General features: G+C 62.3%; 1 protein-coding gene across 14 annotated transcripts; it reads left to right on the plus strand.

Annotated features, from left to right (window-relative positions):
* The first annotated feature begins 1,710 nt into the window (after nt 1-1,710).
* CLCF1 (cardiotrophin like cytokine factor 1) lies at nt 1,711-12,360 on the plus strand. 14 transcript variants are annotated; one of them, XM_086385443.1, is made up of 4 exons: nt 1,711-2,899; nt 4,077-4,175; nt 8,931-9,097; nt 10,918-12,360. In XM_086385443.1, the coding sequence occupies exons 1-4, from the start codon at nt 2,512-2,514 to the stop codon at nt 11,410-11,412; spliced, it is 1,149 nt and encodes a 382-aa protein (XP_086241569.1). In that variant the 5' UTR covers nt 1,711-2,511; the 3' UTR covers nt 11,413-12,360. The 14 variants fall into 14 exon arrangements, with proteins under 14 accessions (XP_086241569.1, XP_086241573.1, XP_086241570.1 ...); XM_086385447.1 differs by lacking the exon at nt 10,918-12,360 and adding an exon at nt 10,495-10,673; XM_086385450.1 differs by lacking the exon at nt 1,711-2,899 and adding an exon at nt 3,065-3,267 and having other exon boundaries at nt 10,495-12,360.
* The last annotated feature ends 498 nt before the right edge of the window (nt 12,361-12,858 follow it).

Consider the following 12,858-nt stretch of genomic DNA (forward strand, 5'->3'; position numbering starts at 1 on the left):
TTCTTCCTTCCCCACCCCCACCCCCACCAGCCCACCCCCTTGGGGATTTGGCAGAATAAAGACACTGTCTTTATTCCAGCCCCCACCCCGGCCCAACTGGCAGCTCGTCGCCGGCATGCTGCCTTTGCCCAGACATGGCAGAGGGGCACTGGCAGCTTGGAGATGGAGATGATTTTCCCTTGGGCAGTGGGGAAGATGGGGAGGGGAGCGGCTTGCCCCCCCACCCCCGCCCCCCAGGTGAGGGGAGAGGGCACGGCTGCAAGTCCAGACAAGAGGCAGAGGGAAAACAGGGCTTCCCCAGCTCATGGGGTTGGGGTGTCCAGCTCCGGGCGGGGGGTTGGGGGGGCTATGTGGAAAGCCACTTGACCCTGCACCAGCTGGCCTGGGTCCCCATTCCAGAATTGCAACCCTCAGTTCCTGCAAACCAATGATTTCTAGACTCCCAAGGTGAACATTTGCCGGGGTGGGGGTGGGGGGCATGGACTCGTCCCTCCCCTTCCACTAAACCGGGTTCCTCTTCCTCCTTCAGTCGGCCTCCCCCTCCTTCCCGCTCCCACCTACCGATTTGTCTCTTTGTGTCTCCTCTTTCCTGCCCTGTCCCTTCTCTGTTCTCCCTCCTCTTCCCTCAGCGCCCCCCTCCTTAGCTCCCCTCTCCCTCCTTCCCCTTTCTCTCCTGGCCCCCTCCTTCTCTCCCGTGTTGGGGCTGCTTTCTCCCTGACTCAGCAAGGTGCTTTATAAGGTGCTGAGGGGCTCAGCCAAATCCAAACCACATTGTCTGTGCAGACACTTTCTGCAAGGAGCAGGCTGCAAACCCCGGGAGAAGGGCTTGAGCGGCTCCCCTCTCCCCCTCCCCTGTCCCCTCCCTCCAAAAGGGTAGCTGCTAGGAGACCTCCTGGCCAGTTTCAGTGCCTGTCACCCACTGGGCATCTGCCTCCTTGACCTTGGCATGGGCATCAAAAGATCCTCGGGCTCGCCCGCCAAGAATGTCATTGAAACTCCAGCATTCTGGCTGGGGGAGGGGCGGGGGGAGGCCCCCCTAAGCACTTCTCCAAGGGCCCCCCCCAAGGCAGGTTTCATCAGAGCTGTTCCTGACTCCCAAGAAAAGCCCCTGCCCCCCACCGCAGGCCAGGTCCCCTTTCCCAGCTCTTTTTCTCCTCGTTTAGGGAAAAAAAAGAAAGGGGGAAAAAAAAAACCCAACAACAAAGTCTGTCCCACTCCAGTGAGGTAATTGAAAACAAACTTCTTCCCCACCCCCCCACCCCCCCACCTCAGTTCTGGAAGTGCAGGAAAGTGAAGAGCTGCCCTGGGAACCCGGCTCTGGGCAGGACCGTGCCTCCTTCTCTGACCCGCAGCCTCGAGGGGCGAGAGCAGGGCCGGCAGGGTACCCTTCTTTCTCTGGGGGCACCAGGGCGGGCGTGGTGGGCACAGGCTCTGATGCCTTTCTTGAGAGGAGTCACTGTGCAGGTCTGGCCCACCACCACCTTTCCCTCCTTGGGGCGGCAAATAGACTACAACAAAAGCAACTTATTACCAAGTGATTTAATTGGTGGTCTGGCCCTCTAGAGCATTCAAGCCTTGGAGACCAAATGACCAAAGAAAAGTGGAGTGGGGATGTCTGCACGCCCCCAGATGAGAGCGTTTCCTCTGCACTCTCCTTGGCAGTCATCTGTGCAGGGAGAGAGGGAGACCCTCCAGGGAGGGTCTGGGCTTATGGGTCTCCTAGGGATCTCGCTTGGCGAGTCCCTGTCCAGTCTCGAGGGAAGGATGGACAGAGGGCACTTCACAGCCCAGCCACCCCTACCCCACCACCCAGAAAGCCCACAGCCCCAACTCCAAAGGCAGGAGAAAGCAGAGTCTTCATGGGAAAGCATTTCACAAGTGGGGACTCTGGGTCTCTCCATCGCCTTGCACCCAAGCGGTCTCGCTGAGTCACCCCTGAAACCTCTGGTGTTGAAACTGGTCCGGTGCCTCGTGCTGATTAATGAATTACGAGTCCCCCACCCATAAGCACTCTCCTGGCCAGGGGCAGGAAGAATGCAGAACCCTGTGAACTGGAGGGAAGAACCCTCTGCCAAGTGCCCTCTTCTTCCCTCCGCACTGGGCAGTGGGCCTGTGGTGCCCTCTACCCGCCCCCCCACCGGGGGAGGGGCATTGTGAGCTGGTTAGTCACCTGCCCCAGCCCGGGCGCCTCGCTTAGCCTCGGCGTTTGGAAATGGGACAGGCGGCGGGACAATAGGCAAGGGGGGCGGTCAGCCCAGACAAAGGGCAGCAGGAAAAACACCATCACTTGCTTCGAAGCCAGCTCGCTGGCATTTGGGAGAATGTGTCATTGCGTTTACTCGGGGTGGGGGGTGGGGAGTGAGGGTGGGGAGGTTAGAGATGCTGAGGCAGAGGTAGGGTGAGAGCGGGACCCCGCCGGGGTTTGGGGGCCGGCGCCCCAGGCCGACACCCAGGGAGAAGAAAAGGGGCGGCCAGCTCAGTCCCCTGCCTGGGGAGTTTGCCGACGGACGGATGCCCTCCCGCCCCCTCCCCCAGGAGGCCCGGGGTGGTACCGCCGCAGCCTCGCCTCACCTCACCCCCCCCTCAGTGTTGTGGGAGGGAGAGGAGCCCCAGAAGCCCTCCCTTCCCTCCTCCCCCCTCCTCCCCCCACCCCGGGGAGGGCCGCTACAATTTGTGGTTACAGCTTTACACGTCAGAAAAAAAAGTTTGCAGAATGTCCCACACCGAAAAAAAAAAAAAAAAAATCCGAAACCGAGCGAAAAAAACCTGCGAGTGGGCCTGGCGGATGGGATTATTAAAGCTTCGCCGGAGCCGCGGCTCGCCCTCCCACTCCGCCAGCCTCCGGGAGAGGAGCCGCGCCCGGCCCGCCCGGCCCCCAGCCCCATGGACCTCCGAGCAGGTAGGAGCCAGGCGTCCGAGGCCCCGGCCCCCGCCCCCGCCCGGGAGCCGCCAGATCCGGTTCCCGTCCTTCCCCCGGGGAGTCCCGAGCCGGGGCCGGGCCGGGGAGCCGGGCGCTGCCCCCGCCTGCGGGGCTCGGGCCGGGGCGGGGGGGCACGGGCCGGGCGCCCTCGAGAGGGGCCGGGCGGGGACGCGGCATTCCTGGAGTCCGCTCGGCGGGGCCGGGAGGTGGCCGAAGCGCGGCGGGCAGCCCGGGCGACCCACAGACCTGGGAGGCGGCCACCTGGAGCCCGGCGAGGCGGGGTCCCGGGACCGCGGAGGACCGAGCCCCGCGCCAAAGTCGGGAGAGCGAGTCCGAGGAAGGAGCGGGTCTGCGGGAGGAGACGGCGCGCGCGGAGGAGGAGGGGGCCGGGAGAGGAAGCGGGCGGGAGGGAGGGGGGCTCGGGGGAGTCCGAGGCCGGGCCGACGGGAGGCGAGGGGAGGCCGACACCTCGGGCCGCGCCGCTCTCCCTCCCCGGCCCGCCGGGAGGGGAGGGCGGGAAGGAGGGCGGGCGAGAGGAGGGCGGAGGGCAGAGCCGCGCCGGGCTGGTCCGGGCCGGGCCGCGGGAGTCGCGGCTTCCTCGCTGCGCGCCGCGCGGCCGGAGCCACCATGCTGCCCGTGGCGGGCGAGCCGGCGGCAGGTAGGGGCCGGGCGGCGGCCGCGAGCCCCCCGGGCCGGCCCGCAGTGGCCTGGGAGTGATTAGTGAGGGTGGGCTTGGTGAGGGGGGCGGTGGCGGGCGCAGCCCGGCCGGACCGGGCAGCAAAGTCTGTCACCGGCGGGGGAGCGGCGGCGGCGGCCGCTTGGCCCCGGCGGCCCGCGGGAGGGCGGGCAGGGAGTGGACGGCGCGGGAAAGGGCAGCGGCCCGGCCGAGCCCGGAGCCCCGGCGCCCCCGGACCCCGCCCCCGCCCCCGCCGCCGGGAAGGGAGCGACCGGGCGGGAGCGGGCCGGGGGCGGGGCCGGGGGCGCCGGGGCCACACAGGGGGAAGGCGCCGCCGCCGCCGCAGGGAGGGGGCCAGGAGCGAGAGGTCACCGCCGAGGGGAGAGGGCGGGCGAGCGGGCCGAGCCCCTCGAGGGAACCCCCAGGCCCCGGGCCTCGCCCGAGTCCCCTCATCCCGGTTCTCCCCACCTTCCTTCCCAGCGACTCTGCTCTGCGCTCCAGATGCCCTCCCCAGACTCCCACCTCCCAGAGGACGCGTCCCCGCTTCCTCCTGCGCCCGGCCCGGCCCGCCCCTCTGGGGTAGGAGGGGGCTGCCGGGAGGGGAGGGGCGGCTGGAGGTCCGGCTTGGCCGGCGAGGTCCGAGCCTCGGAGAGCGGCTGTGGTGGGACGGGGTGGGGGGACTGGACGCGCTCCTCGGTCGGGCGCTCTCTGACCCTGACCCCTCCAGGCTGACACCTCTATGCTTTCCCTGTCCCCATGGAGCCCCCTCCCCAGCTGCGGGAGCACATGTCTGCCCTTCCCCGCGGGACTCGGGGATACACCCCCCGCGCCTACAGAGCAGACCCGGTGCCCTCACTGGCTCAGACACCTTCGCTGACCTGGAGCCAACCGGGGGGAGGAAACAGGCGCCAGGCAGAGGTGGCAGCGACTGTCCCGCTGCAGCCCTGAGAGGCCTTGCCTCCCAGCTGGTGTGATGGCTCCCTCTCCCCCTGGCAGAGCCCTGCGCTGTCCGCTCACACTTTTGCACACCCCCCTCGGCACTAGCTACTCTGTTAGTGACACTTCACATTCCTCCCCACAATCCCACCTGTCTATTCACACTCTAGCTCCTGTAAGCTCCCTGAGCCCCTCCCACACTCTCTGGATAACAACACCCTTTCAAGCACACCCACACAATTGCTGGACTATTTCCTTCATTTTGCGCTCCCGCACCCCCACCATGCCTGATTTTCTGCCCGGCTCCACCCAGGGTCCTCTTGTGGCACAACCCTGACTCTGGACTCCAACAAAAGCCCGACTCCTGGTTGGGAATGGACTCCTCAAGGCTGGGAGGTGGGCTGCCCACCTGTTTATTTCCCTGGGCCTCAGTTTCCTCTTCTATCATTTAGGCTGGAAGAGAAGGGCTGGGAGGGGGCTGCTGAAGAGGACGCAGAGCAGGAGTGCCACGTGGTTTGAAATTTAGCTGCACAGTGCGATCCCATCACGCAAGGCCAGCCGCTGGATGGGCTGGTGACAGAGAGGTCTCCTGACTTCTGGGCCCACCCATTACCCACTCCCTAAGCCTCTTCTCAGTTGCCTGGGGGATAGGGAACCAAGGAGAGAATGATGGAAGGGAGAGAAGAAAGACAGGGGAGGTGCAGCCAGCTCAGAAGACCAGGAAAGTTGGGCTGTTCCTTTGGGCCTTTCTGAGAAGGGGGTCTGGGGGGTGGCCCCCAGGGCCGTTCCCTGACTCTCCCGCCACCGTGGACCCAGCACCCCTTCAGTGGCTGCGTTCCCGAGGTGCTCCCCTGCTGACCCCTCTGAGGTCACCAGGGTGCTGGGCCTGCCTGGCCTCAAGGCAGGGCCTTCACTCTTCCTTGCACCTCTGGGCAGCACCTCCCAGCTCCTACCTGTCGGGCTGACGGCTCTGAGCCACCAGTCCAAGGTGCAGAGTCTCCTGGCTGACCGGTCCTCCCCACTGTGACTGCCCTGGCTCGTGTGCACTGCTGAGCCCCCTATCTTTCCTGACTGAGGTCAGACTGGGGAGACGGGCTGAAGGGGGCAGCTGCCTAGAGATAGGCGTCCATGGGGTCTGCCTGCCTGTGCAGCCGTGTCAGGGTGGCCATGCGCGTGCGTGGGCTAAGTGTGTGTGTGTGTGTGTGTGTGTGTTCATGAGGGGGGCCTTGGTTCCCAGGGCCCAGGGATCTGGATGGAATTAGGGGCTGGCCGGGGCGGGGGCCAGGATGGGGGGGTGGCGGGGGGCCCCCGCAGCAGGAAATGTGAGCTGCTCTCATTAGCTCCTCACGTGCTCAGCCGGATTTATAAACACAGGGGAAGACGGGATGTAAACAATCAGTGGGCAGCAGCCAGAGGCAGAGTTGGGGCGGGGGCCCGGGCTGGGGGCCAGGGCTGGGGGAGGGGGCCCAGGACACAGCCCCCCAGGGGCCGGCCCACCTGCATACCCTGCGCCTGGAGGGGGAGTGTGAGGACTCCAGGGTGCCCCAGCACTTGCCCTCCGAGGGAGTCAGGCAGGCTGCAGGGAGCCCAGGGCCCGAGGCTGACCCACAGGTGTTCTCTGCCCAGACAGCTCTCAGTTTTGCTGCCTGAGAGGTGGGACATCTTGCCCAGAGCAGCAGCCATCCCAACAGAGGAGAGCCCTTTGGCCTTCTACTCCCCTCCTGCCTCTTCTCCCTCTGGATTTCTGAGGCTCCTTCCCTCTCGATCCCTCAGATCCTTCAGCTCTCTCCCCCCACTCCCCCCCAGCCTTCAGTGACACAGTTACCTCAGAACTGAAATATTCCTGGAAACACCGGCCTTGTCTGGTTAATTTCATGAGCCGTTTTTCTGCCCAGATGACTTTGCTCTTGTTTTTCCAGAGGCTTCTCCCTGTGCCGTCCCTGTGTAGGGAGCCAGTCCTCCCCAGGGATGTCCCACACGGCCCAGAGGGGAAGGGAAGAACAAGGCCCAGAACTGGGTTCCTGACCCCCTGCCCCCACCCTCTGTGTGCCAGGCAGCGCCCAGTCCTAGATCTCTGGCTGGCAGGGCTGCCCAGAGCAGGGTGGGGTAAAGAGCCGAGCCTAGCTCCTAACTGCTGATTCTGCTGGGACCCTCGGCGTCATCACTAACTGCGAGAAGAGACCAGACTCAGTCCCAGAAGGGCTGCTCCCTGCTCAGCAGGTCTGCAACCCCTGAAACTAACCCCTCGCTGTGCCCATAGGATCCTGGGCACTCAGCCAGCCAGCCAGGCTGAGGGCAGCAGAGAAGGGCCTGGAGTTGTCTGGGATGTCAAGAACAGGGAATAGAAAGGAACTCAGGGGGACTTCCCTGGTGGTCCAGTGGTTAAGACTCAAAGTGTGTACTGCAGGGGGCATGGGTTTGATCCCTGCTTGGGGAACTAAGATCCCCCCAACATGCTGCTCAGTGCAGCCAAAAAAAGAGAGGGGTGGGGAGGAAAAAGAAGGGAACTCAGAGTCAGCAAGAGCTAGGGGTGGAAAGGAAGGATGAGGAGAGGACCATTTGGGAGGGAAGCCACAGGCTACAGATGGAGAAGAGGAAAAGGGGAGCCTGTCTCCCTAGGCAGCAGTTATGGGTCTGGCCCTGCCTTCTGTCCTGAAACACACATGGGTGGGGCACGTGTGTGCATGTGTGCATGCATGCACACACACACACGTATCCTCAAGCAAGAGCCCTTCACTCAACACAGCAGAATCCCTGAGACTAGAGGCGCCCTGTTACCGTGCTCCATCAGTGCAGCCAGCCGGTAAAGCATCTGAAACAGTCAGACTGACCAGCGGGCCACTGCAGGTCGCACCTGAGCCCTGCCCTCCACAGAGACCTTCCAGACCGCGTGAATCCTAAACCCTCCGAGGCTGCAACCCTCTCTAAACCCCTGACCAAGCATATGACTAAGTCTAAACATACCTGGTGTTAATTCTAACTCCACACTTACCATAAATCTTAACTACAATCAATTTGTTAAATCCATATCCAACTTATTTCTATCAAAGCAAGTCATTGTAGAAAATTTGACAGGATATAATCTATAAAAGAAGGAAACCACTCTCGACCTCACACCTCCCCAAGCTCAAAACCCAAACTAGCCCTACTCTGAGTGACATACCATGTATCACCCCATCAGACAGCTACACCAACAGATGCACAAACGTCAGCCCCAGCCAACCCTCTCCCTGACCAAACCTAACCACATCCCCCAGCTGGACTGAAACCTCAGCCACACTCAGTCAGCCAGATCCCAATAAACTAACCTGAAACTTTAAAAGGAACCCAGTCCTTAAACCTAATCTAGCCCAGTGCCAATTACAGCCTTACTCTCTCCTAACCCTCATTGCCACTGCCAATCCCAAGGCCCACTGAATCCTGGTCTAGTGCTCTTGACCTTGAACCTCACCTAAAAGCTGGGAACATCATGTTTCCCAATGGTCGAGCCTTTCCTCACAGCTCTGACCCCTGGTCCTGGTACCCTGCGCGGCCCAAACTCTCCAGTACCGCCAGTGGACAAGCGGGACTCATCAAATACGTCTCATGCTGTCTCCACCCCACCCCCGGCCTGTCTTCACGGCAGACCGATCCCCAGGTTTCATTCAGGTCTAACTTTTTCCCATCCGATACCCTAGAGGAGCATGGGGGCAAATCTCATTGCAGCCAGCCTCTCAGAGCGAACACCACATTTCCTTCAGTCTAACTCGATCCTATACTTTTCACGCACTGGAATCAAATCCCAGAATATAGCCCCCCACCACCCACCCAAGCCAGCCCCATGTCCTTCAGCCCGCCCGGCCCTGGTGTCCACAGCTACACCTTGCCTCTGACCCTGGTGGTCTGACCCTGCGTCCTACCTCTGGCTCAACTCCCACTCGTGGCTGCCTCTTGCGTGTCCCTCTCAGGGCTGACTTCTCTCAACTTGAATCTCTGACACGTGCTGTTTCCCAACCCCTGGGCTCCCCCTAAGCTGCAGAGGGTGGGAGAGAAAGCCAAGGTACAGCTGGAACCTGGGAATACTGATTCTGATTCGCAGTCCCTCGGCCTGTCCCCCCACGTACACACACACACACACACACACTCACGGTGACTCTTAGCTGACACACAAATGCTCTCCAGTATCTCCTGGTAGACACACAGGCCAAGCCCTCGTCCTCAAACACAAATATGCCTCCATGAACACTCTCTCAGACCAGGAAGCGCCCCGCCCCCCCCCCGCCCGCCGCTCCATTCCACCTGCTCCCATCTGGTGTCCCACCCTCACCCTGCTCCCACCCAAGGTGGGGACAGACACCTGCCAGCTGCCTCCTGGGCCAGGCCAGGCCACCCTCAGGTTCCTCACTGCCCTGTCCACAGGGGACTCGTGGGGGATGCTCGCGTGTCTGTGCACCGTGCTCTGGCAGCTCCCTGCAGTGCCAGCCCTCAACCGCACAGGAGACCCGGGGCCCGGCCCCTCCATCCAGAAAACCTATGACCTCACCCGCTACCTGGAGCACCAGCTCCGCAGCTTGGCTGGGACCTATGTGAGTATCGGGGCTGCTCAGGGGCTGGGAGCTGGGTGAAGAACGGGGCTAAGAGAAGAGAGAGCACCAAGAGAGGGGGGGTCCTGGTGAATGACGGGGTGACGGGGAGGGGCTTGGGCTCTCAGGAGTCCCCCTGGCTGGCCCATCTCCTGCCCTCCCTCTTGGGGAAGGTGCCCCCTCCTCCCCATCCCTGGCCCCAGGACCAGGCATGTGGGCAGGCCTTGCACCCGCCTTGGCCCACTGCCGCACTGGCTGCCGGCCCAGCCGCCCGCCTCCCCCTGAGGGCCAGGGAAGTCTCCTCTGTTTACACCGTGTTGTGGTGTCTCTTGCCCGGGTGGGGCTGGGTGGGGCTGGAGGGCCCCACCTCCCATGCCTGTGTTCCAGCTCGTCTCTGCCCCAGACCTGGGGCCCTGCTGCTCTGAACCCATGGGCCTCCCTTCTGTCTGCCTCTCCCATCCTGGCTGGGCCTCCTAAGGGGGACTTGGGGAGAAAAGGGGGCTGTAGGGAACCCCGGCCAGGAGGGGCAGGGGGTTCAGGATGTGGATGCAAGCTATGCCATAAGGATCTGGGTGCGGTCCGGAGGTGCTCGGAGAGCCCAAGAGAGAAGGGAGGAGGGTCGGGGTTGCCGAGGACCGTGGGGAACTGGCCCCTCTTCCCGTGTTCCTCCTCCACATCCCAGACCCTACTCTGGAGCCAGGGAAAGCAGGGGGAGGAGGGTGGCGGGGGAGCTGGCTCCAGCCCCAGGATACACCGAGGAAATTAGTTTGTCTCTGAGCTTGTCAGCGTGTGAACCTCCCCCTGGGGTTGCCTATCCCAGGCCTCGCCTCTTGCTTCTCCCTCTCTCTCCCAGCTGAGCCGGCTCCTTTGCCCTCTCCCTGGGCCCCAGGCCTCTCCCCTGAGGGTTGGCAAGATTCTGTCCTCGTCCCTAGACTGTATTCACACCCTTCCTCCTGCCCAGCTCTTGAGATGGCCCATTTCTGCCTCCGGCAGCCCTGCGCCTCTGAGCCCTTCTCTGGGGGCCTCAGCGAGGACCATGTCCCCTGCCCTCCAGCGAGTGGCCCAGGCTTGTCAGGGGCAGGCGTAGCTTGGGTGCCCCCCGGCCCTCTGCCTTCCCACCCGCTCTCCTTTCTGCCTTCCCGTCCAGGAAACCTCTGCTTGACTCTGCTACCCGCTCCAGCTCCTGACCCTTTTTCTTCCCCGGGCTTTCCCTGCCAAATTCCCTGAAGGAGTGGTCTACACCCTCTGCCTCCACTTCCTCTCCACCCACTCACTCCTTAACCCCTGCAATCTGGCTTCCAGGCCACTGGAACGGTTCTCTCCAAGGTCGTCAGGCACCTGGTTCTTGCCAAGCCCAGCGGTGTTCCTGAGCCTCACTGTCCTCACTCTCTGTTTTGCAGCCCTGCTGCTGAGCCCTGCTGCCTTCTCGAGCTCCTCTTCTTGGCCCTGCACTCTCCTGGTCCACCTTCACCTCTGTGGCCTGGCCTCCTGGGTCCTCAGGGCTCCTCTTCCGCTCTGCCCTGCCCCCCACGGGGCGCTGTCCCAAGGCTTGTGCTCTCAGCCAGTCAGCACGTCCTTCCTGAGTTTCTCCTGCGTGTTTTTCTCTTTCTGCACTTCTCCATAGGGGAGCTCATCGCCCTCGTTGCTTCAACTGTCACCTCCATGCCAATGACATCCCTGGAGAAACTTAGGGGAGGCCTAGAATGGAGATGGGGCCAGTGTCAGGGGACGCAGGAAATAGAAGCTTTGGGGGCGAGCATCTCCCAGCAGGCCAGCCGGCTCCTCCGCCCCCCTCCTTCCCCATCGTCCTCTCCTTTTCACAGCTGAACTACCTGGGCCCCCCTTTCAACGAGCCTGACTTCAACCCCCCTCGGCTGGGGGTGGAGACTCTGCCCAAGGCCACTGTCAACCTGGAGGTGTGGCGAAGCCTTAACGACAAACTGCGGCTGACCCAGAACTACGAGGCCTACAGCCACCTCCTGTGCTACCTGCGGGGCCTCAACCGCCAGGCCGCCACGGCCGAGCTGCGCCGCAGCCTGGCCCACTTCTGCACCAGCCTCCAGGGCCTACTGGGCAGCATCGCGGGCGTCATGGCAGCTCTGGGCTACCCGCTGCCCCAGCCTCTGCCTGGGACTGAGCCCACCTGGGCCCCTGGCCCTGCCCACAGTGACTTCCTCCAGAAGATGGACGACTTCTGGCTGTTGAAGGAGCTGCAGACCTGGCTGTGGCGCTCAGCCAAGGACTTCAACCGACTCAAGAAGAAGATGCAGCCTCCGGCCACCGCAGTCACCCTACACCTGGAGGCCCGTGGCTTCTGATCTCCGACCACTCTCTCCTTCCCTTCCTCCTTCCAGTCCTGCTCCCACTCTAGGAGGGAGAAACGCGTACACCAACACTCGTTGAGCCAGGAGACTGAAGCCGTGAGCCTCCAGCCTCCCTGGACTTGGAGGATGGTGTGATGCAATGAGGCCCATCCCCTCCTGGCCTCCCTAAGTCCTACGGGTCTGAGGAAGAGGTGCAATAGGCCCCATCCCATTTCCACAGGACGTCATGCTCAAGGGCACCCAGAGTGGCTGCAGTTGGCGTGAGGCTCTTGCAGCTTCCTGCTTCCTGCCCACCACTTGCCAGTGCCCACTCAGCCCCTCAAGTGGCACTTCCAGGAAGCATGCCTGTAGGGCAGGGAGAGGGGGGGCACCATCACATGTGCCTTTCTGGGGTGAAACCCTTTGGCTGCCCTGCTCTCCTTAGATGGGTGTTGCTCCCGCACCCCTCAAACAACTCAATACATCCAGTTCAGGAAACACACGGTGGCCAAGTCCAGACGGAAGAGATGGGATGAGAAATGGAAGAGGTGGGGTCTGCAATGGAGGTGATACTGAAAGCAGAGGGGCAGGGACAGACTGGACCCAGGGGCCACCAAGGTGATCCGTGGCACAGGGTGTCATCCAGAAGGACATGGCCTTGGATTTCCTTGCCAGCTCCAGGGTGCCTCCCCTCCGCCCCCTTTCCCAGGGTATCTGTGGGTTGCCCAGGCTGGGGAGGGCAACCATAGCCACAGCCACAGAATTTCCTGAAAGTTTACATTGTGGTAGCATTTCGGGGTATGGGGGCAGCTCCCCTAGGCCCTGCCCCCCAGCCCCACCCAACTCATGACTCTTTTAAGTTTGTTGTATTAATATTTATTTATTTGGAGATGTTATTTATTAGATGATATTTATTGCAGAATTTCTATTCTTGTATTAACAAATAAAATGCTTGCCCCAGAATGTCATCTCTTTGCTTGACCTCGCCCCACCCCTGGCTCTCATCCGTGTTCTCCTGGCCTTTCCTCTGCCCACCCCCAGCCCTAGGCTCCCACACCTGCTAGTGAAGGGCCAGAAGCCCAAGAGTTAGCCCAGGAGAGGCCGAGCCGGGGAAGAGGCTCTCTCCCACGTGTCCACTGGGGAGACGCTCCTGCCCCTCACCCACCCTCTTATTGTTCAGTCCCTCAGTCATGTCTGACTCTGTGACCCCGTGGACTGCAGCACACCAGGCTTCTCTGTCCTTCACTATCTCCCTGAGTTTGCTCAAGACTCATGCCCATTGAGTCAGTGGACTCAACCATCTCATCTTTCACCCCCTTCTCCTTTTGCTTGCAGTCTTTCCCAGCATCAGGGTCTTTTCCAGTGAGTTGGTCCTTCAAATCAGGTGGCCAAAGTACTGGAGCTTCAGCATCTGTCCTTCCAATGAGTCTTCAGGGTTGATTTCCTTTAGGATTGACTGGT

This window comes from Bos grunniens, chromosome 29, assembly GCF_055505025.1.
Source record: "Bos grunniens cultivar Pamir isolate PY7600 chromosome 29, Bosgru_T2T1.0, whole genome shotgun sequence".
In the NCBI taxonomy this organism is placed as follows: Eukaryota; Metazoa; Chordata; class Mammalia; order Artiodactyla; family Bovidae; genus Bos; species Bos grunniens.